We start from the raw sequence: 22680 nt of genomic DNA on the forward strand, positions 1-22680 counted from the left end.
ACAGAGTCAGACTGTCTCAAAAAAAAAAAAAAAGCGGCCAGGCGCAGTGGCTCACGCCTGTAATCCCAGCATTTTGGGAGGCTAAGTAGGGCAGATAACCTGAGGTCAGGAGTTCAAGACCTGCCTGGCCAACATGGTGAAACCCCACCTCTACTAAAAATACAAAAATTAGGCCGGGCGCGGTGGCTCAAGCCTGTAATCCCAGCACTTTGGGAGGCCGAGGCGGGCGGATCACGAGGTCAGGAGATCGAGACCATCCTGGCTAACATGGTGAAACCCCGTCTCTACTAAAAATACAAAAAACTAGCCGGGCGTGGTGGCGGGCGCCTGTAGTCCCAGCTACTCGGAGGCTGAGGCAGGAGAATGGCCTGAACCTGGGAGGCGGAGCTTGCAGTGAGCCGAGATCGCGCCACTGCACTCCAGCCTGGGTGACACAGCGCGAGACTCCGTCTCAAAAAAAAAAAAAAAAAAAAATACAAAAATTAGCTGGGCATGGTGGCAGGTGCCTATAATCCCAGCTACTTGGGAGGCTGAGGCAGGAGAATTGCTTGAACCCAGGAGGTGGAGGTTGCAGTGAGCATATCAACCTGGGTGACAGAGTGAGACTCTATCTCAAAAAAAAGCATAAATAATTTGTTAGTCACGCCTATCTTGATCTTGTCCCCTTCTTGCTTAAGGACATGACCCTAGGGTGAGGCCTTGCAAAGAGGGCCAAACCAGTCCTTCAGCTGGGCTGGGGACCTTCCCAAGAGACATCCTGTTCTCCCAGGAAGGCAGCCCAGACTGGCTGCCTGGTTTCAGGTGTGGGGAGTGGGTAGGGGGTGGCTTGGGCTGGGACTCCTGGGTCTGAGGGGCAGGTGGGAGAGGCAGTTCCCATAAGATCCACGACTCCTTCCAAGGTCTGCAGTTGGGAAGAATTTATTATTACTAAGTGGCCCTGACAGATCATAGAGAAGGGGGTGACACTGACAGATCATGGAGGAGGGGGTGACAGGGGAGCTGCTACAATCAGCTCCCCTGGCGGCAGTGATTAAGGGCTCATTACCCACTGGGGTGAGGGGAGCCTGGGAAAGGCAGCAGGGGGGGATTAGGTTAGGAGATGGGGCAGTTTAGAGGGAAGAAGAGTGGGACACCCCCGGGGGAGTCCAAGGAGGCCTGGCCTGGAGAAGAGTGAGATTACCCCGCACTCCCCACCGAGGGAAGATGACTAAGGAAGCCCCCAGAAGGGCTGAAGGGAGAATGTCCCACGGAAGTGAACTGAGACACTGGAGCTGGGACCACAGCAGGCAGGGGCAGCCTGGCAGGAGTAGGGGTGTCATGGCTTCTCCAGCTGGACATCGCCTATGTTGAGGCTGCCCACATCCTGGTAGGTGCCCTGGAGGCCCCGGGAGATGTCCTCATACATGGAGCAGTCGTCCAGGTTCAGGCCCTGGGGTGGAAACAAGGCAGCGAACATCAGCACCCTGACACCTGGGGTCCCTGTCCCCAGCCACCCCCAGAGGGAACGCCCCCACCCCTAACACAACTGCCCCACCCCGTTGCCACCCTTCACTCACTTCATAAAGGTTTTCATCTTCATATTCATCCCCGGCATCCAACCCGAGCTTCTCATTCTGCCATCGTTTCTGTGGGGGTGTGTGGGGTGGGTGCTTTAGTGAGCGGGGAGGAGGTGAATATCTTTCAGACCCTCCTAGATGCCAGGAAGTGCTTTTCCAGAAAGGGTAAGAGATGTCCCCAAGGCCACATACTGGTAGCAGTTCTCTGTGAGTCTACAACCAGTGTCCTTCCTTCCTTCCTTCCTTCCTCTTTCTTTCTTTCTCTCTTTCTTTTCTTTCCTCTTTCTCCCTTCCCTTCTCCTTCCCTTCCCTTTCCTTTCCCTTCCTTCCTTCTCTTCCTTCCATTCCTTCCCTTCCCTCCCTTCCTTCCTTCCTTCCTTCCTTCCTTCCTTCCTTCCTTCCTTCCTTCCTTCCCTTCCCTCCTTCCTTCCTTCCTTCCATCCCTTCCTCCCTCTCTCTTTCTCTCTTTTTTTCTTCTCCCTCAGCTACCCAGGCTGGAGTGCTGTGGCAACATCATATTTCACTGCAGCCTTGAACTTCTAGGTTCAAGCGATCCTCCCACCTCAGCCTCCTGAGTAGCTGGGACTAGAGGAGTTAGCCATACCTATTTAACTTTTTCTAAGACTTTTTAATAGAGAGGGTCTTGCTGTGTTGCCCAGACTGGTCTCAAACTTGTGGCCTCAAGTGATCCTCTTGCCTCGGCCTCCCAAGTTAGCGTCTTCTTGACTCTCCACTCCCTTACTATTCTCCATGAATAATAACAGTAACAGTCACACTTTCTGTGGGGGCTAAGGAGAGGCCGGTATAGATCACAGATTCTGGGAGGACCCCCAGGCCCCACCTTCCCTGGTCTTGGCTATACCTGGAGGGTAACCACACTCTGGGGTGAGGGCAGGAGGAGAGTGAGGACACTCTTAGGGGGAAGAATGAGACTCTTTTTGCAGGGAGGTGGACGTGAGGACAGCCCAGAAGGGGAACTAAATTGAAGACACCCCCTGGGTCCAGCGCCAGTTCAGGTCCCTTCTTTATATTCTTTCATTTAACTTCTGCAGCCCCTATGTGGTGGGTGCTTTCATTCTCCCAAGTTTTGGATGGGAACCTCAGGCTCTAGAGGGCTACCTGGGCATCGGGGGGTCCCTCAGTCCAGGCCCTCGCCCGGTTGACTCGGGGGTCCGAGGAGGCTCACCCTGAACAGCAGCAGCGTCCCAGGCACCACCGCGCAGAACAGGAGGATGATCCCCTCGGCTGTGATGATTCGGTTCTTGGTGCCCTCCCCCATGTCCAGGAAGGGCCTGGGGGGCGGATCTGCAAGGGGGTGGTGTGGCTCAGAGCCCTGGCACCTCCTGTTCTCCCTAGCCTCCTGGACCCGCCACCCCCTGCAAGGCCCCAGACCCCTCAGAGCCCCGACTCTGCAGAGGAGAACTTCAGTCCCTCTGTCCAAGCCGGTTTGAAACCCACAATGAAAGTACTGGCTCTATCCCCACTTCAAAGAGAAACCGAGTGTCCCCAGTGGGAAAGTGGGAGTAGGGGCCAGGGCTGGGCCACTCACGGCGCACACGGAGGTAGGTGCCGCAGGACTGCTGGTGTGGCTCATTGCCCTCCTGGACCCGGCACAGGTATATGCCCCCGTGGCTCTTGTTCACGTTCTGGATGGTCAGCGTACCATTGTAGCCCTGGCCGTTGCCCACGAACTGAGGGGGCCACGTGTAGTTCCCATGGAGGACGCGCCACCAGGTGACATTGGCGTTGCTGCCATTGTGCAGGCATTGGAAGTGGGCCTCTTCCCCCAGGCTTACCATCAATGATGTTGGGCCCTCATCTACCCACAGGGCCTGGCACCCAGGGCCTGTGGAGAGGCAGGGTGGGTGGGTCAGGGACTAGGGATGGCGACACATGCCCCCAGCCCTGGCCCTTGCAGCTCCAGCACTCCTGGGAAGAGGGTGAGGACATGCCTGGGTGAGGAGGGGAGGAGGGTGAGGACTCTCCTGGGTGGGGGGGGGAGGAGGGTGAGGACTATTCTGGGTGGGGAGGGGAGGAGGGTGAGAACTCTCCTGGGTGGGGAGGGAGAGGGACAGCCCCTGACAGGGGCTGATGCATCCTGGGGAGAGGGGGATGCGGGAAAGTGAAGAGGCCCCTGGGGAGGGAGAGAGGACAGAACTGGTTGGGGTGGGTGAGGACATCCTGGGGGAGGAGAATGAGACTCCCTGGGATGGTGAGACCCCTGGGAGGCCCTTCTCACCTCTGCAGCGCCATCTCTTGCCCCCCTCCCACATACCCACTTTGTGCTCTGGGCCCTGTGAACTCTCTGGATTTTGGATGTTTGTTCAAGGCACTGGAGGACCGCTGTCCAGACAGCTCCTTCCAGAAGCAGTGCAGGCATCCCCTCCTCCCGCAGCCTTCCCGGTCTATTTTTGCACCCCAGCCTCAGCCAGGCCCTGCACCTGGCGCTTTTTCTTGTGTAATCATTCACAGAACCCTAGAAGTAGGTTATCTCCTTAGCCCCATTTTACAGGAGGGATGGCTGAGGCCCTGGGAGGGCTGGCGGTTTGCCAGCATCACCAGGCAGTCAGGAGTGGCACTGGGTTCAAACTCATGGCTCCCTGGCCTCTCCCTGCCTGGGCTGAGGAGCCAGTCTGTGGCCTGCCCTGGCCTGTGACCCTGTGCCTGGCCCTCATTCTCTGTAAGTTGTATGTGTCAACCTAGGGGTCAGGGGTGAGTTCAGTCCTCGGGCTGGATTGCTGGTGAGCGAAGGGGTTCAGAGCGGGGTGGAGACTGGGGGTGTCTCTGAGTGAGACCGGGCTGCTCAGGCTGGCTGCAGTGTCCAATCTGGGCTCCTCTGGGAAGTCCCAGCTCTCAGCCAGGCCTCCCACATGGCCGGCCCCCTCTTCTGGAGGTAGGCAGAGGAGGGAAGTGAGGAAGAGAGAAGGAGGAAGAGGTGGGGAGAGGGGCCGAGCACCCTTATCATCCTGGGCTTAAGACTCAGACGTGAACTCCAATCCTTGCTCCCAGTGTCCGCTTGGGTGGGGAACCTTTTTCTCTGAACTCCTGGGTTAGCGTGGCCACAGCCCCTTCCAGCTGTCCTTGAGCGGGTGAGGAGGAATCTATGAGACATCTGTTCCCCCAGTGCTCAGAAGGGACTCCCAACACAGAGAAGCACCTGAGGTTTAAGGCAGATAAAGCTTTTTCTCCCCTTGACAGACGCTGAATGCTGCTACCCTCAAGTCCCCTTCCTGCCCCCAGCCCTGGTGCTCAGTCAAGAGCAACTTTAGTTCCTTATTTTGGCCTGTGGGGAGCAGGAGGTGGGGGAGGTGATTCTTGCTCCTGCCTGCCTCCGTGAGGCTGTGGACGCCCCTTCTTCACTGGGCTCCCTCCAGCCCCACATTGGCCCAGCTTGGCACAGATACCATTTTCTCATAGGCATCTTCCCTGGCTCCCCTACCCTCTGCCTCCTCTTCCCCTTTCCCTGAGCCCCCTTCCCTCTGCCTGTGCCCTCTCTGCAGCCTCCACATCTTCCCCCACCTCCCACCAGTTCCTGCCCTGTGGCCACATACCTAGGTAGGCAGCAGACAGCAGGAAGAAGAGGAAGATGGTGGCAGGCAGAGCTTGGAGGACTCCTGGACCCCCAGGCATCTTCTCCCAGTGGGTTGGTTAGTTTGAGTTGCAGCAGTCCCCGGGTACCAGATCCCTACCCCAAACCCCACCCTACTTCCTGCCCAGCCCCCCGGAGATGGGCTCCAGTGGCCCTCGCTGCTGGGCCCTTTACTTGTTGGGCCTGGGGACAGCCCCTGCTGGGTAGGCTTCAGGCTGTGAGTGGAGAGGAACTGCTCCCTGCACCTGTGGTGGCCACACTTCCCCTGAGAGGTGGCTGCTTGGGTGGGGGAAGAGGCTGGTTCAAGGGCTGGCTCGTCACTGCTGAGCCTTTGGAAGGAAGCCTAGGGAACCTGAGTCCTGGGCATGTGCCGTGGGCAGGTGATGGTTCTGAGCTTGACCTCTGCCCCTGCCTGGACTTGGGGAAACCTTGTCCCTTCCCTGACCCCATTTCCTTGCTTCTTGATTAGAAACAAGGACTTAAAGGGGTTGTTGCATGCACAGAAATGGTCCATAGTAGGCGCTCAGTAAATGTTAGTCACTGTAAATGCTCATGAAGAATAAATAAGGCAGGCTGGCCTGTGGCTGAGTACCCGTGTGGCTAGGCGGGCACTCTGATCCTTCGAATATTGACATTTTTCATCTGTGAGATGAGGACCAGAATGTCTCCCTGTCTCATTATGTGATATGAGACGGTGTTTCTGGTATTCAAGGAGTTAGAGCCACGATCAGCTCTTTATTGGAATCTTTGTTAAAAAAACAGGCCAGGTATGGTGGCTCACGCTCAGGCCAGGTATGGTGGTGGGAGGGAGAGATGTGGAGGCTGCAGAGAGGGCACAGGCAGAGGGAAGGGGGCTCAGGGAAAGGGAAGAGGAGGCAGAGGGTAGGGGAGCCAGGGAAGATGCCTATAGAAATCGTATCTGTGCCAAGCTGGGCCAATGTGGGGCTGGAGGGAGCCCAGCGAAGGAGAAGGGGCGTCTACAGCCTCACGGAGGCAGGCAGGAGCAAGAGTCACTTTGGGAGGCTGAGGTGGGAGAATCACCTGAAGTCAAGAGTTTGAGACCAGCCTGGCCAACATGGTGAAACCCCATCTCTATTAAAAATACAAAAATTAGCTGGATGTAGTGGCACATGCCTGTTATCCCAGCTACTCAGGAGGTTGAGGCAGGAGAATCAGTTGAACCCAGGAGGTGGAGGTTGCAGTGAGCTGAGATCACACCATTGCACTCCAGCCTGGGTGACAAGAGTGAAACTCCATCTCAAATAATAATAATAGTAACATATATTTTTCTTCTTCTTTTTTTTTAGAGAGATGGGATCTTGCTATATTGCCCAGGCTGGTCTTGAACTCCTGTCCTCAAGCAATCCTCCTGCCTCGGCTTCCCAAAGTGCTGGGATTACAGGCATGTGCCACTGTGCACAGCCAGAAGTTGTTTTATATTGACCTGCCATGACTGGGCAAGGTAGGCCATCTCCCATTTTACAGAGGGGGAAACTGAGGCCAGAGAGGGGAGGTTGTCACTTGCTGGTGTCATACAGTCTAAGGGTGGTGAACAGAGATTCAAAGTCGTCTTTGTGTTGCTCCCAGTTTCCTTTGAGCATGTCTGGTAGGAGGGAAATGAGGTCTGAGTGGGGAGGGCGGAGTTGCTGAGATATTTGTGAGCAGTTAGGGGACCCTCACACACACATACGAGGGATATATAAAATAAATTCATTGCAGGGAGATTTTTGGTAGCAAACATTGAGAAACAAATGAAAAGTCCATTCATGGGAGAATGGGTGCATACACTGTGGCAAAATGAGCCAACAGAATGCTACAGAATAGGGGAAGGCGTCATAAGGCTGTCTCAGAAACAGCACAAACATCAGAAAAAATATTGTAGCATGATACAGTTGACTTGTTTTCAAAAGGCATGCGCTGCTTAGGGACACACGTTTGTAGTAGAGGTGTAGACCCGTGCAGGGGAGTGGCAAACGCCCAGTTCCTGGGAGGGGTTACCTCTGGGGGACGCCAGGGTTGGGTCTGGGGAGGGACACACAGAGAGCTCATCTTGTCTTGGTTTTATTTCCTGTGTTACTTTTTTTTTTTTTTTTGAGATGGAGTCTCACTCTGTCACCCAGGGTAAAGTGCAGTGGTGTGATCTTGGTTCACCGCAACCTCCGCCTCCCGGGTTCAAGCGATTCTCCTGCCTCAGCCTGAGTAACTGGGATTACAGGTGGCCACTACCACGCCTGGCTAAATTTTGTAGAGACTGGGTTTCACCATGTTGGGCAGGCTGGTCTCGAACTCCTGACCTCAGGTAATCCATCCACCTCAGCCTCCCAAAGTGCTGGGATTACAGGCGGGAGCCACTGTGGCTGGCCACTTTTTTTTTTTTTTTTTTTTGAGACAGAGTCTCGCTCTGTTGCCCAGGCTGGAGTGCAGTGGCGCAATCTCGGCTCTCTGCAAGCTCCACCTCCCGGGTTCACACCATTCTCCTTCCTCAGCCTCTTGAGTAGCTGGGACTACAGGCGCCCGCCACCACGCCCGGCTAATTTTTTTGTATTTTTAATAGAGACAGGGTTTCACCGTGTTAGCCAGGATGGTCTCTATCTCCTGACCTAGCGATCCACCCACCTCGGCCTCCCAAAGTGCTGGGATTACAGGCGTGAGCCACCGCCCCCGGCCTTTTTTTTTTTTTTTTTTTTTTTTTTTTTAAGAGATAGGGCCTCTCTCTGTCGCCAAGGCTGGTGTGCAGTGGCACAATCATAACCTTAAACTCCTGGGCTCAAGTGATTCTCTTGCCTCAGCTTCCCAAGTAGCTGGGATTACAGGTGCACACCAACCACCATGCCCGGCTATTTTTTTGATTTTTTTTTTCTTTTGAGACAGAGTCTCACTGTGTAGCCCAGGCTGGAGTGCGATGGCACGATCTTGGCTCACTGCAACCTCCGCCTCCCGGGTTCAAGCGATTCTCCTGCCTCAGCCTCCTGAGTAGCTGGGACTACAGGCACATGCCACCACGCTCGGCTGATTTTTGTATTTTTAGTAGAGACGGGGTTTCACTTTGTTAGCCAGGATGGTCTCGATCTCTGATCTCATGATCCGCTCACCTTGGCCTCCCAAAGTGCTGGGATTACAGGCATGATCCACTGCGCCCGGACTATTTTTTAAATTTTTTGTAAAGATGGGGTCTGTGTTGCCCAGGTTGGCCTGGAACTCCTAACCTCAAGTGATTCTCCTGGCTTGGCCTCCCAAAGTGCTGGGATTATGGGCACTGCACCCTGCCCTGCCGGTGTTACTTAAACTGGGTGTTGCTTCATAGGTTTTTGTTACATCATGAATACTGAATGCTGAATACTTGCATGCCTGAAGTATTTCAGATTTTTTTTTTTTGAGACGGAGTCTTGCTGTGTTGCCCAGGCTGAAGTGCAGTGGCAGTGCAATCTTGGCGCACTGCAACTTCCGCCTCCTGGGTTCAAGCTGTTCTCCTGCCTCAGCCTCCCAAGTAGCTGGGATTACAGGTATGCACCACCATGCCCAGCCAATTTTTTTTTTTTTTGAGATGGTGTTTCACTCTTGTTGTCCAGACAGGAGTGTGATGGTGCACTCTCTCTGTGACCTCCGCCTCCTGCATTCAAGCGATTCTCCTGCCTCACCCTCCGAAGTAGCTGGGATTACAGGCACCTGCCACTACACCCGGCTAATTTTTGTATTTTTTAGTAGAGACGGGTTTCACCATGTTGGCCAGGCTGGTCTCGAACTTCTGACCTCAGGTGATCCACCCGCCTCGGCCTCTCCAAGTGTTGGGATTGCAGGTGTGAGCCACCGCTCCAGGCCAAGGTCTCGAACTCTTGACCTCAAATGATCTGCCCACCTCGGCCTCCTAGAGTGCAGAATTTTAAAAAAGTGCAATTGCCACCCATGCAGAAGAGCCTGGGCCTCAAGATTCCAGGATTCTTTTACATCTCAGCTCTGCCAACTGACTGATCATCTGTACTGACTGATCATCTTCTCCTGTAACGTGGGTACAAACCCCCTACTTGGTAAGACTGTAAGAATATTCTGCAGTGCATTTGGCACAGTATCTAGGACAGTTCTGTAGCCCTGGGGACCAGGACCCCAGGTGTTCTGCTGGGGTCAGTAGACCCTCTGCACTTCAATTCCCCGTTACCACCCCCTCCCAGGAATAAGCCTGGCTCCAGACCTGGAAGCCCTAGGAATTCACCTTCAAGAGCCTTAGGTGGCTGAGCCTCTTTCTAGGCCCTCGACTGCCCCCCAGTGGCTGGAGCGGTGCGGCTGCGGGATTGCAGGCCTGCTCTGGACACCTCCATCCTGCTACCTACCTAGGATGTGCAATGCCCGCTGCTGCGCAAATCGGACGCTTGGCATTGAGTTCTCATGTCAATTCTGGGAAATGTTTCCATCCTTAATGGTCAAAAGAGGAAAACTAGAGCCCAGAAAGAGGAGTGACTAGCCTGCAGCTACAGTGCAACCCTTTGGGCCTCTTTTCTGAGGCACAGAGCCCTGGAGTGGCTAGGTCCAGGCTGCAGCTGCGTTGCTTGGGTTCAAACGATGGCTGTAGCTGTGGGCCATCTGGCAAGCTACCCAGCCTATGGCTTACTTTACCTACCTCCAAAGCACTTTTAGGCACTTACTTCACAGAGTTGCTGAGTGTAAACAACGATGCTTTTAACATTTTTCTTTTTTTGAAATGGAGTTTTGCTCTGTTGCCCAGGCTGGAGTGCAGTGGTGTGATCTCTGCTCACTGCAACTTCCACCTCCCAGATTCAATTGATTCTCCTGCCCTCAGCCTCTTGAGTAGCTGGGACTACAGTCGTGCACCACCATACCCAGCTAATTTATTTTTTGTATTTTTTTTTTTTGAGACAAGTTTCACTCTTGTTGCCCAGGCTGGAGTGCAATTGCACGATCTCAGCCCAACGCAACCTCCGCCTCCTGGGTTCAAGCGATTCTCCTGCCTCAGCCTCCTGAGTAACTGGGATTACAGGCGCACACCACCATGCCCAACTAATTTTGTATTTTTAGTAGAGACGGGGTTTCTCCATGTTGTTCAGGCTGTTCTCAAGCTCCCAACCTCAGGCGATCGGCCCGTCACAGCATCCCAAGTGCTGGGATTACAGGTGTGAGCCACCGCCTGGCCAATACTTCTTAAACTCTTATGCCTTACATTTGGGGACTGCCAACTGACTGTCCAGCAGCAGAGCTACTCAGAGCCAAGGCTCTCTATGGCATCTTGTCCAGTCTCTCAGGAGTTAGCAGGGTTACACACGAGAGGAAGGCTTAGGGGGGAGTAAGGTGCACAGGGTTACATGGGATTAGGGGCAGAGTTGTGATTTAAACTCAAGTAGTTTGAACTTTAAAACCCAGGCTCGGCCCTTTTCAGGAAATGGGTCGGATCCCAGGAATAATTTGGACAGGGGAATCCTGGGAGGTATTGGCCAAACCAGTTTAGTCTTCCCAGCTGGGAGGGACATCTGGTCACAGCGGGCCCTAAGAGGTTCTTTCCTGGCTTGCCCCCCCAGGGGTTGGACAGCTAGCTGCCCACTGGGCACCATTTGGATCTGCCAGCCTGACCAGGTGCCCAATCACGGGCGGAGACCACATCCTACTTGCGTGCAGGACTGCCAAGGTTGGGCAGCCCCCGTGTGGCCACCCTAGGAACTCAACTGATGCACAGGGATCTGCTTCCACCAGCTTCCTACCACTGCCACTCTCAGTGGGCCGGAAGACTGCCCAGATGCAGAGTGAAGGCTCAAGGAACATCCAGCCAGTGCAGGCAGCGCAGGTCAGTTTGCAGTGGAGGCTCCCTGGTGGTCTGTCCTTTTCCACCTTCCAGGGAAGAACATGAACCCTGGGCCCTCTTGCTTTACTCCAGTGGAAGCCACCTCTGCAGCCCAGGCCCAGCTGAGGTCACAGCTTACACAGCCATCCTTTCGTTTCTCACTTTCTGAGAACTGCAAAGACAGGATGTGGGGGAGTGAGCCGCAAGGGCCCCTGGGTCCTTCCTCCAAACCCAGATGGGAACTGTTTGACCTGGGAAGGCCCTACTGGCTGGCGGGTACACAGCCACCCAATCACCCTGCACCCTCTCACCCAAGGGAAGGGAGGAGGCACCTCTTCCTCATGCCCCTGAAGAAAATCAAAAGACCCAAACCAGACCAGGCGCAGTGGCTCACACCTGTAATCCCAGCACTTTGGGAGGCTGAGGCAGGAGTATCACTTGAACCCAGAAACCGGATATTGCAGTGAGCTGAGATGGCGTCACTGCACTCCAGCCTGGGCAATAGAGCAAGAGACTCAAAAAAGAGACCCAGACCAGGATTACGAATGAGGCAATTTATTAACCCAGCATGGTTTGTTCTAATGCTTCTTGTTGGCAGCTGCCACCTGTGGGAAAAGATGGAAGAATAAAAGTTAGTCAAGGGGGTCTCTGCTGGGGCACTCTGTAACAGCTACCTACTACCCACCAGAAGTGGGCACCCTGATTTGTGGTTTCAAATGCATCTATGTCATCTAATTCTCACTGTGGGTATTTCCCCATTTCAGATGCGGAAACTGGGCCTCAAGGGAGTGGCTGGGCACAGTGGCTCACACCTTTAATCCCAGCACTCTGGAAAGCTGAGGCAGGTGGATCACCTGAGGTCTAGGGTTCAAGACCAGCCTGACCAATATGGTGAAACCCTCTCTGCTAAAAATATAAAAACTAGCTGGGTGTGGTGGCGTGTGCCTGTAGTCCCAGCTACTTGGGAAGCTGAGACAGGAGAACTGCTTGAACCGGGGTGGCAAAGGTTGCAGTGAGCTGAGATTGCACCACCGCACTCCAGCCTGGGTGACAGAGCAAGATTCTGTCTCAAAAGAGAAGGGAGTGGCGGACTGGAGTCCACTGGGAGAGCTTTCTCCTTCCAGGCCACCCCCAACTCCTAGAGAGCTGACACCTTCCATTCTTTTGTGACACCTGACTGACTAAAATACTCCAAGGCTCATAGCACGCCTGAGTCAGTGATACAGAATTGAGCTCATGCCAGGCTCTGGGTACTCCTGCTGTACTACAGCTTGCTGACTCCTCACTACCATGCTTGAGGCGGCCTAGGGTAGATTTTGGCCGCAAGGAGGCCAAGACAGGAGACTGTGGCACCGGGGTGTGGCCGCTCTGCCCCAGGGTGTCAGCCAGCCAGGATCTGAATGGAGACCTGGGTTCTGAACCTGCCCCACCATCTCCACCTCTCCCAAGCAGCCCATGTGATGCTCAGTATGCATGAGGACTAAGGGGAAACATCGCAGGCTGACCCGGGGAGGGGGAGTCATCTAGGCTGGAGTTCCCTCCGAGTTTCTTTTTCTTTTTGAGACTGAGTTTCGCTCTTGTTGCCCAGGCTGGGGAGCAATGGCGTGATCTTGGCTCACCGCAACCTCCGCCTCCCAGGTTCAAGCGATTCTTGTGCCTCAGCCTCCCAAGTAGCTGGGATTACAGGCGTGTGCCACCATGTCCGGCTAATTTTGTATTTTTACTAGAGATGGGGTTTCTCCATGTTGGTCAGAATGGTCTTGAACTCCTGACCTCAGATAATTCACCTGCCTTGGCCTCCCAAAGTGCTGGGATTACAGGGGTGAGACACCGCAGCCAGCCTGCCTCCAAGTTTCTAAGCAGCACCAGCAGGAAAGTCAGAACTCTCCTTTCTCCTGTCTTTGGGAAGTGCCCTCCGGAGGAGTCTATCTGACAAAGCATGGGCTTTGGAAATGCTTGGGCAGCGACCAAGGGACCCAACCCCGCCCCAAACGTAAGCCTCACCTGTCCGGCGATTCTGTCCAGATCTCTCTGTCCCTGAGGTGTCAGTTTGCGGCCCCTGTGGGGAAGGAAGGGTCATGCAGGCCCCCGTGAGCACAGGTCCTGTTTTCAGCCCTCTCCCTCCTGGCTGTGAGCCAGGCTTCTCAAGAAGCCACCTGCCGCCAGCCAAATCCCAGTGAGGGCCCTAGTCAGGTGCATTCTAACGAGCTGGGGGCAGTAGTGGGAGCCCCCCTGGGAGCTGACGGGGTGTCGTTTGTGCAAGCATTAGATCAAAAGCCCCGAAAAATCAATTGGGAAAAGTTAACGAGCAGGCTAATGAAAGCAGACAGTCGCTAAATTACCTTCCTGGAGCCTGGGCTAGTCAGCCAGAGAGGTCGGGGTGAGGCCCCTCGCTGTTCACTTTTCTGCAGAATCCCCTGCTGCCAGCCTCTGATAGGAGAGGCCTGAGGGGCTGGGCAGACTATGCAGGACCATTCACTCGTTGGGGAAGTGATGACCGGGCCCCAAGGCTGCTCCATCAATGTAGCCCTCCCCACCCTGCTTACCCATCTTGGTCCTTTTCCACCATTTTCAGCCCCTCCAGGGCTTGGAGGACCCGACGAGCCACACTCTTGGAGCCTCGGCTGAAGTGGCTGGGCATGACGCCGTTTCTCTGACGTCCCCCATAGATCTTGGTCATGGAGCCAACCCCAGCGCCACCCCGGAGGTACAGGTGCCGCGCTGTGGAAGCTGGGGGTAGTGTGAGAGACAGATCTGAGTTAAGGGTTTTGATCAAGGTCTCAAGTAAACAACTCCTTGTGTATAAACAGCTAATTCTCACTGTTTTATAAGCGAAACTGAAAACACACACTAACACTCAGAAACTGACAGCTCCCTCTCCTCACCCACCCCCCAGCTAGTTCTTCCTTGACAAGCAGCCCTGCACCCTGGGCGGGCACTCCCACCATCTCCAAGACCAACTTCTTTGGTGGTTACTGTCCCAGCAGCACTGCTATTGAATTGAACCTGAGGTTATGTAGGGGTGGAGCCTAGCTGTGACCATCTCCATGGGCCCCAGAGAAGCAGGAGTGAAGGGATCTATGGCCACTCTGGGCCACCTCAGTCTGGAGAGCTCAGGATAACAAGGGCAGGGCAGACACTCCATGCAGCGGATACCCCCAGCTTGGAATGTGTACCAGCCCCTCTGCGGACACAGGGAAGGCTGGCTTGGGCAAGTTCCTGGTCCACCCCAGCCAGCCTCCTTGCCTGCAAAAAAAGCTCTGTAAAATCCAGTTGAGACACCAGCCTCCCCAGAAACACTTGCACGCTTCTATTAACTGGAGCACACATCTGCCAGACCTCGTGCCAAGTGCTTTTCAATCTCTCCACCCCGCTTCACCTGAGGGCCAGGAGGTTACTGTGAGGACTCAACGGGTGTGTCAACTGCTACTCTCCTTTAAAGACGGAAACCAAGGCGCCAGAGGGTACTCACTGGCTCCATGTCACACAGCTCTGGAGGCACTGCCCTGCCCTGCCACTGTGATGGCACTGGGGCCCACATGCAGGAAGCATCCAGATTTCAGCCATCACATGGTCCTGCCTAGGTCTGGAGCTCAGAGCAGTCTGGTTTGTTCCTGGGACCCAGAGATCAGGCAAGTTGGTCTGAGTCTGCTCAAGTGACTTCTGTCCTCTAGTTCTAAAGATCAAGTGGGGGGAATTGGTGCTTCCGTAATTGGCAAGTGCCAGGCAGTATTGTGTGTGGGGTGGGCTGCTCCTGCCCAGAAATGGTTCTTGCACATCGCTTGTTACCAGCCCCCTCCTGCCCTGAGATCAAGTCTAGATATGGCCAGCCCTCCATATCCACAGACTCAACCAAGGGTGGATCAAAAATATTCAGGGGAAAAACACTGCAATTAAAAACAGTGTAACAATTATTTACATGGCATTAGTGCTTTTTATTTCTTAAATAAATAAAAAAAAAAAAGGGCCTCATTCTGTCACCCAGGCTGGAGTGTTATGGTGTGATCATAGCTCACTGCAGCCTCGAACTCCTGGGCTTAAGCAATCCTCTTGCCTCAGCCTCCTAAGTAGCTGGGACTACAAGTGTGTGCCATGTCTGGCCTGTATTAATCTATAAGTAATCTACACATGATTTAAAATATATGGGATCAGGCCGGGCGCAGTGGCTCATGCCTGTAATCCCAGCACTTTGGGAGGCTGAGGCGGGAGAATCACCTGAGGTCAGGAATTCGAGACCAGCCTGGCCAACATGGTGAAACCCCATCTCTACTGAAATTACAAGAAAATTAGCCAGGTGTGGTGCCACACCCCCTGTAACCCCAGCTACTTGGGAGGCCGAGGCAGGAGAACCACTTGGACCTGAGAGGCAAAGGTTGCAGTTAGCCAAGATCATGCCACTGCACTCCAGCCTGGGCGACAGAGTGAGATTCTGTCTCAAAAGTAAAACATCTACATAGGATATATGCAAATATTATACATTTTTTTTCTTTTTTGAGACAGGGCATCATTCTGTCACCCAGGCTGGAGTGCAGTGATAATAGCTCACTGCAGTTTTGACCTCCTGAATAGCTGGGACTACAGGCGCCGCCACCATGCGCAGCTAATTTGTGAAGAGACCCGGTTCTGCCATGTTGCTCTGGCTGAACTCCTGGAGTCAAGTGATCTGCCCATCTTGGCCTCCCAAAGTGCTGGGATTACAGGTGTGTGTCACTGTGCCGGCCCCGATATCATTTTTTTGAGATGGAGTCTCGCTCTCTTGCCCAGGCTGGAATGCAGTGGTGCCATCTCAGCTCACTGCAAGCTCCACCTCCTGGGTTCACGCCATTCTCCTGCCTCAGCCTCCAGAGTAGCTGGCGCCTGCCACCACGCCTGGCTAATTTTTTTGTATTTTTAGTAGAGACGGGATTTCACCGTGTTAGCCAGGATGGTCTCTATCTCCTGAACTCGTGATCCGCCCACCTCAGCCTCCCAAAGTGCTGGTTATATAGGCGTGAGCCACCGCACCTGGCCTCCAGCCCGCCCCGATATTATACCATTTTATATTAAGAATGAGCATCTGTGGACTTGGGTATTGGGGTTCATCCTGGAACCAATCCCCAGCTGAGACAGTACAACCATGCTCTGCTGGGGGCCAAGAGCACAGCCCTGCTGCTGTCTCACTACCTCTGGCATCTGCTCACTTTAAAATCTCCACCTCACTCCAGGACCTACTCCCTACGCCACTGCCTGGTAATAAGTGCCCATAACCAGGACCAATAGACAGACTCACTTGGTATAAGCCACCCCCCACAATCTTTCTGCCACAGAGTGACATCAATGGAAACCTCCACCCTTTCAGACCAGCTCAAATGCCCAGCAGCTGCTGCCATCCCTCTGGGCCCTATAGTTGGTTGGCTGTGCCCTGGGGCTCTGGGCGAAGAGCTGCTCTCCCATTTGAACTACAGTACCCAGGACTGGGGAAAGCAGGATAGCTTTTCCTGTTATCTTGCCTTTTTTTTTCTTTTTTTGGAGACGGAGTCTTGCTCTGCCCAGGCTGGAGTGTAGTGGCATGATCTAGGCTCACTAGGCTCACTGCAAGTTCTGCCTCCCGGGTTCACATCATTCTCTTGCCTCAGCCTCCTGAGTAGCTGGGACTACAGGCACCCGCCACCACGCCCGGCTGATTTTTTTTTTTTTTTTTGTAGTTTTAGTAGAGATGGGGTTTCACCATGTTAGCCAGGATGGTCTCGATCTCCTGACCTCATGATCTTCCTGCCTTGGTCTCCCAAAGTGCTGGGATTACAGGCATGAACCACCGCACCTGGCCCGTTATCTTGCTTTTTAAGAGTAAGGCACACACTCCTAAACACAGAGATGCCCAAAGAAGCTGTGCACCAGAAATGGGACACTCACCCTCAGTCTTGTTGGGTTGGGACCAGCATCCAGAGCTGTCAGACAGGGGCTTGAATCCTAACACTGTTCTTCCTCAGGAGGGACACAGGACCCACCCATCCTCCAGGTGGTTTGTGTTGTGGTACTAAAGGAGACACTTTACTTAAAGCTTGAGCATAGTGACTGGCAGAGAACAAGCTCTCATAAAGCCTATTAGGTTTTTTTTTTTTTTGAGACAGAGTCTGGCTTTGTTGTCCAGGCTGGAGTGCAGTGGTGTGATCTCAGGCTTACTGCAACCTCTGCCTCCGGGGTTCAAGCAATTCTTCTGTCTCAGCCTCCCGAGTAGCTGGGGCTAGAGGCGCCTGCCACCACACCCGGCTAAATTTTGTATTTTTAGCAGAGATGGGCTTTCACCATGTTGTCCAGGAGGGTCTTGATCTCCTGACCTCAAGTGCTCCACCGGCCTCGGCCTCCCAAAGGCCTATTAGGTTCTTTAATGGAGGCTTAAATTTTTCTTAAGGCTGTATAAAAACCTTTTAGCACGGAGAACCTTGGTCAGATAGTACAAGCTCCTCCCTTGCTATCCCAGTTCATGCTAATTATTTTTTTCTGACCCACTAGAAGGGAGAGGATTATTAACTTCACAAATTGGAAAATGTAAGAGTTGAAATGCTGCGTTCTATTAAAACACTGACCTTTTTCCTCAACCCCTAGAGACCCACGTTCCAGCATCACCTTTTGAAGTGGAGCTGCACAAATCCAGGCCACCCTAGCTGGTACTCATGAGGGCCAATTGCGAGCAAGGTGCTGTCACAAATGGGTTCTCCTCCAGTTCCTTCACACTAGAGGCCTTCTGCTCCTCTGCAGTGTGCATTCTTGGGATGGCAACGCACGCCTCTCAGGAACCCCTGTCCAGGAATCACCCCGTACCTGGAACTGTAACGGAGGCTGCCCCTCTCCACTCTACTGTGAGTTCACGGTCAAGGGAGAGCAGTTGTGTTCCTGCTAGACCAAGAGGGAGGGTCCCTCTGGACTTGAGCATGGGGCAACCACCAAGCACAGCGTCTCAGGAGTCATCACAGCTCAGCAAAGTCCAGACTGTGGTCCCATCCCGACCTACTGAGTCAAACGCAGGGAAGAACTCCTCCCCCAGCACAGTCTAGCTGACCCTTCTCTGCCGAACTTGTAAGAAACCACTTTCCTGACCTTGATTCACCTCTTAACTCACTTCTGCGATGCCTCCCAGATCTCATTATTTCTACTATCACACCACAAGTGGGTGCCCAGCTCCACAAAGGAGCCAGAGATGGACCAGCCTCCAACCTATAAGAAATATTTTCAGGCATCCCAATTCAGTGGCTGCTCTCAGACGCACACCAGGACACCAAACGTCCCCATCTTCAGCAGGTCCTTCAGAGAATTAAGACAGCAAGAGGCTTGTCCAGCCAGATGTGGGAGCTCATGCCTGTAATCCCAGCACTTTGGGACGCTGAGGCAGGCGGATCACAAGGTCAAGAGATCGAGAGCATCCTGGCCAACATGGTGAAACCCCGCCTCTACTAAAAATACAAAAATTAGTTGGGTGTGGTGGTGGGCGCCTGTAGTCCCAGCTACTTAGGAGGCTGAGGCAGGAGAATTGCTTGAACCTGGGAGGAAGAGGTTGCAGTGAGCCGAGACGGCGCCACTGTACTCTAGTCTGGTGACAGAGCAAGACTCTCTCTCAAAAAAGGCTGTCCCAGGGCTACACTGCACCACCCCCTTCATAAAGACCCATGGCGGCCATCCCTTCAACGTCCAGTGAGAGCAAGTCTTTGCGGTTCTTCCTCTACCTTGCCCTGCCCCTACAGCTCTGCTCCATTTCCAGACCACCCTCAGGAGGGGCCCATCTTCTGCCATGGGCCTCTTTACCCCTAAACCCCAGGATTAAGACCTGTCTACCTCACACTCATTCCTACAGGTCTACATAATTTGGCCCTGCTCAGCAGGGCCACAGCTTTAGCACACTTTAGCCTCAAATCTGAGGGAGCCAGACTCTGTGAGTAGAAAAAAAGGGAATATAGCAGGGAACCTAGTTTTGGACAGAGCCGCCCTGCCAAGCCCTCCCAAGGTGACTTGCAGCAAGTCACTTTGCCTGTCTGCACCTCACCTTCCTCTTTGGTAAAACAGATCACTCCCATGACTAGTATAAGCTGACTGCCAAACTGGGTGGAACATGTTAAACTCTAGAATAGAGGCTGGTAAACTTTGCCTGTAATCTCAGTGCTTTGGGAGGCTGAGGCGGGAGGACTACTTGAGCTTGGGAGTTCAACATACTGAGACTGGATCTCTACAAATAAAAAAAATTAGCTAGGCATGGTGACTGGTAGGCACCTATAGTCCCAGCTACTTAGGAGGGTGGGGCAGGAGGATCACTTGAGCCCAGGAGGCTGCAGTGAGCTATAATTGTGCCACTGCACTCCAACCTGGGCGACAGGGCTAGACCCTGTCCCTGAAAATAAATAATAAAGGGTCAGGTAGGAAATATTTCAGGCTTTGTAGGCTACAGCTTCTGCCCCAACTACAATTCTACCCTTGTGTATGTAAATACATGGGGGTGGCTATATCCCAACAAAAATATACATGATAAGCCTCTGGTCTACCACACAACCATCCTATGCTGCAAGGACAGCTTGGGCAAGTGAGGTGAAAAAGGGGCTTTTGGGGTACCCCAAGTAACAGAGACCAGTAGGCAGGCAGAAGATGCACATCCTGCCTGAAGTTTCCAGGCAGGGCCACTGTGGGTTGCAACCGACCACAGCAACTCTACCATGACCAGCAGATGCAACTATGTTTATCATCCAAGGTCTTAATCCCTCCCCAGGTTAAAAAAAAAAAAGTACGAAAGACATATACAGTCCTACTTTGGAGGTATTTGGTATGTGCAAAATGTGTCTTCATCCCAGCAAATGAGAAATGCTATGAGATTATTTTTCCTAATCCTAGATCCAAAGCTGCTTTGACCTACTGACCCTTGAGGCACTGCCAAAGCAAGATGGGGGGACAGGTGGAAGGGATATGTCTCTTCCAGGCCTTGTCACTGCTGTGCGCCCAGGAAAATCAGCTTCTCTTCATCAGCCCCATCTTCTGTCTAAAAAGAACGGTGGGTAGGTGATATGCCAGCAACCCTACCCACCCCAGCAAGTTCATCTTTCAGTCCTCAGAGACCGTGGCTTGAGTTATGCTGGTCCTCTGTGCCCACTCCATGGCCTGAAAGACTGGGCTGCATGGCCATTTGAGGCACAAGTGTACCACCAATCTACAAAATGCTTCATATTCTGAAGGGCCAAGCAACCTGTACCAAGGCCAACTCTTCAGGGTCATTGAGGACTTCCAAACCCTGCTTCTCACCTACTCCTGCTTCCAAACCCTGCTTCCACCTATCTGGAGACAAGCCGTGGTCAGGATGGAGCCCCCACTTCACAGAGAGAGGTTTAAGATTGGAGAGGTGGAGGCCCCTCAGTGGAGGTCGGCGCTGAAGCTGTCACCTTGACATAACACAGCACTACCACCGCCCACCCTGTTGGGTCTTCCTGACAGTTAAGATTTAGTGAGTACTGAAATGTCAAGACACATGAGAACTAACACTAGTCAAGGACTAGTGTTGTTATTGGAATATCGAAAAGAGATGGGGCTGGCACGAGGTCGCAGAGTGTCCATAAGGTCAGAAGTCAAGATTTAAAGTGAAGACTGACCTGACCAGATCTCCAACCATTTAATTAGCAACAACCTGTTCGAGACATGGAGAAGGCCAACTTGATGATCTGAGCAATAGTAAAGATAACTGACTTTTTCCTGAAAAACTGCTATGCAACAGACACGTTCTAAACACTCTGCTTTAAATTCATTCAATCCTCGCAATACTCTCATACTGGTACAATAATTAGTCCCATTTTGGGGATGCGAAAGTGGAGGCACAGGCAGGTTAACCAACTTGCCAGAGGTCACACAGCCAGATGTAAAAACGGACCCACACCCAGGGAGTTTGACTCCATGTATATAGGAAGGATTAAACCATCTGTAAGCAAAATATGAACACTCATCTGTCTCTGGATTTCCCTGAAGCTCAAAGCCACAGGTCCTCCTCTAACAAAGCTCTTAGAATGTAATAAAAACTTGGAGTCATCAAGTTATTCAACGTCATATCACACAAACCAAGTGACGACCCAACCAAGGGTTTCTCTCCCTCCTGGGGCAGGAAAGAACAGAAGAGACAGGGAAGTATGGTTTGTGCCAAGGGTCACCCAGCTCCCCACTCTCCAGCCAAAGACCCAAGTTCCTCACCAGCTCGTGTGTAGAACCAGTTCTCATCGTAGGGAGCAAGCTCTTTGTGCTTGGCTAGCTTGACGGTGTCGACCCATTCGGGGACTTTCAGCTTCCCGGACCTAAGACCAAAACAGCGAGAAAAGCACGATTCAGTCATCTCCACAAACTACCCCATATCTCAAACGCCCTCCCCTCAACACAACTATGGTGTGTCCAGAGTACAAAGAGAGGCTGGAACAGGAACACAAGCCAGGCCTGATACTGAAATGAGCCACGGAGGCCCCAAACAAGCCTCCCCTGCCAGGACCGGCAAACACTGGGGCCCGACGGGCAGGGCCAAAGCGATAGCCTCCACTCGCTTTGAACCTCAATCCCCAAACTCACTTTTTGAGGAAGGCTGCCAGAGCTCTGACGAACTCCTGCTGGTTCACGTCTTTTACAGTAACTCCAGGCATCTACGGGAGAAGGTCAAGCATGTGAACACAAGCCTGGCGGAGACGACTGCCAAGGACCCGGACCCCACCCCACTCCTTTCGCTCCAAGGCATCTTAAACCGGGGTACCCCCGTTACTTCCCACAGCCCCCTCAATGCCGGGCCCCGGCTCCTGCGGGTCCGAAGGAGCTCACTGACGCCCACGGCCGCTCTGGATCGCACAAACAAAGCCCAGCCCCCACGTGTGAGGATCCTGCGCGAACCCACTCTCCAGCCTTTGGACTCCGCAAGCCTCACGCACCCCGCCGCTGCCTCCCAGGGCCCACGCTCGGTTCCCGGACGGCGCTGACCGGGCATGTCCGGGCCTGCAGCTCGCACGTGGCCGCGGCTCCAGGGGGCGGGACGGGCCCGCGCCGGGCGCCTCCGGGCCCTCAGGCACGCGCTCTGAGACTGCGGCGTCCGGCCCTGACGCCTCGCACCCGGTCCAACTCGGAGCACCCGCTTACCGTGCGGCCTCCGCGCTGCCAGCCAGGGGAAAGGGAGCGACGGGGTTTCCCGGGCGCACAAGTCGGGCGTCGGATCTCGCGAGAGTTCCGAAAGCTCGCGATAGCGGGGGTGGTGGGAGTAGAAGCTGAGGCTCCGCCTCTCTCAGGGCGAATGTGGATTCGTCCCCGCCTAGAGGAAAGGGTGTGTAGTGAGAGGTGGAGCGGTAAAGGGGAGGGCCAAGAGGTCGGGCGTGGAGGCCTGGGTTTCCTCCCGCCTTTCCTTCTCCAGGAGTGTAATAGAGGATAGAGAGCTCCTGTTCGGAGTTGGGGGAACTTGGCTTCGTTTGTGTCGTTCGTGGCTGGAAGGAACAATGGTGGAGAAGCCTATGAAGGCGAAAATACGGCGCAGGTTTGGTGGGCCACAGCCGGCGCCCCCAGAGGAACAACCCCTTTTCCGGGTGGAAGTGGCTGTTCCCCGGCCGGAAGTGGGAGTAGTAAGGGCGGAACTGTGACAAGGAACCTAGGGAAAGGGCGAGGAAGAAATGTGGCTGTCATCTTCCGTCCTTCACCGCCAGGAGTCGCGAGAGCGGGAGACGGAAGCCCCACCCTTCTCAGGGCGGAAGTTGCTTCAGCACGGCCGAGGCGAGCGAAAGGGGAAT

General features: G+C 53.8%; 2 protein-coding genes across 3 annotated transcripts; both read right to left on the reverse strand.

Annotated features, from left to right (window-relative positions):
- Window positions 1-902: 902 nt before the first annotated feature.
- CD79A (CD79a molecule) lies at window positions 903-5407 on the reverse strand. Of its 2 annotated transcripts, XM_021930378.2 has the most exons (6): window positions 5108-5217; window positions 4513-4713; window positions 3106-3402; window positions 2743-2861; window positions 1557-1625; window positions 903-1429 (listed from the first exon to the last, which is right to left on the reverse strand). In XM_021930378.2, exons 3-6 carry the CDS (start codon window positions 3353-3355, stop codon window positions 1316-1318), a joined length of 552 nt encoding a protein of 183 aa, XP_021786070.1. In that variant the 5' UTR covers window positions 3356-3402; window positions 4513-4713; window positions 5108-5217; the 3' UTR covers window positions 903-1315. The 2 variants fall into 2 exon arrangements, with proteins under 2 accessions (XP_021786070.1, XP_003915645.1); XM_003915596.3 differs by lacking the exon at window positions 4513-4713 and having other exon boundaries at window positions 5108-5407.
- Window positions 5408-11469: 6062 nt separating this feature from the next.
- On the reverse strand, window positions 11470-22418 carry RPS19 (ribosomal protein S19). Its single transcript, XM_003915598.2, has 6 exons — window positions 22043-22418; window positions 21488-21558; window positions 21122-21222; window positions 13477-13660; window positions 12935-12989; window positions 11470-11535 (listed from the first exon to the last, which is right to left on the reverse strand). Exons 2-6 carry the CDS (start codon window positions 21556-21558, stop codon window positions 11509-11511), a joined length of 438 nt encoding a protein of 145 aa, XP_003915647.1. The 5' UTR covers window positions 22043-22418; the 3' UTR covers window positions 11470-11508.
- Window positions 22419-22680: the final 262 nt, after the last annotated feature.

This window comes from Papio anubis, chromosome 20, assembly GCF_008728515.1.
Source record: "Papio anubis isolate 15944 chromosome 20, Panubis1.0, whole genome shotgun sequence".
NCBI lineage: Eukaryota > Metazoa > Chordata > Mammalia > Primates > Cercopithecidae > Papio > Papio anubis.

Bases quoted from the DNA above. Each gene is read 5' to 3' on its own strand.
- RPS19 (XM_003915598.2), bottom strand. From the start codon at position 21,558: ATGCCTGGAGTTACTGTAAAAGACGTGAACCAGCAGGAGTTCGTCAGA. The intron at 13,661-21,121 runs GTGAGGAACTTG...CACTACCCCCAG, and splicing joins CTGGTTCTACACACGAGCTG to CTTCCACAGCGCGGCACCTG. The intron at 12,990-13,476 runs GTAAGCAGGGTG...CCTTCCCCACAG, and splicing joins GTGGAAAAGGACCAAGATGG to GGGCCGCAAACTGACACCTC.
- CD79A (XM_003915596.3), bottom strand. From the start codon at position 5,186: ATGCCTGGGGGTCCAGGAGTCCTCCAAGCTCTGCCTGCCACCATCTTC. The intron at 2,862-3,105 runs GTGAGTGGCCCA...ACCCCCTTGCAG, and splicing joins CACCTACCTCCGTGTGCGCC to ATCCGCCCCCCAGGCCCTTC. The intron at 1,430-1,556 runs GTGAGTGAAGGG...TTTCCACCCCAG, and splicing joins AAGATGAAAACCTTTATGAA to GGCCTGAACCTGGACGACTG.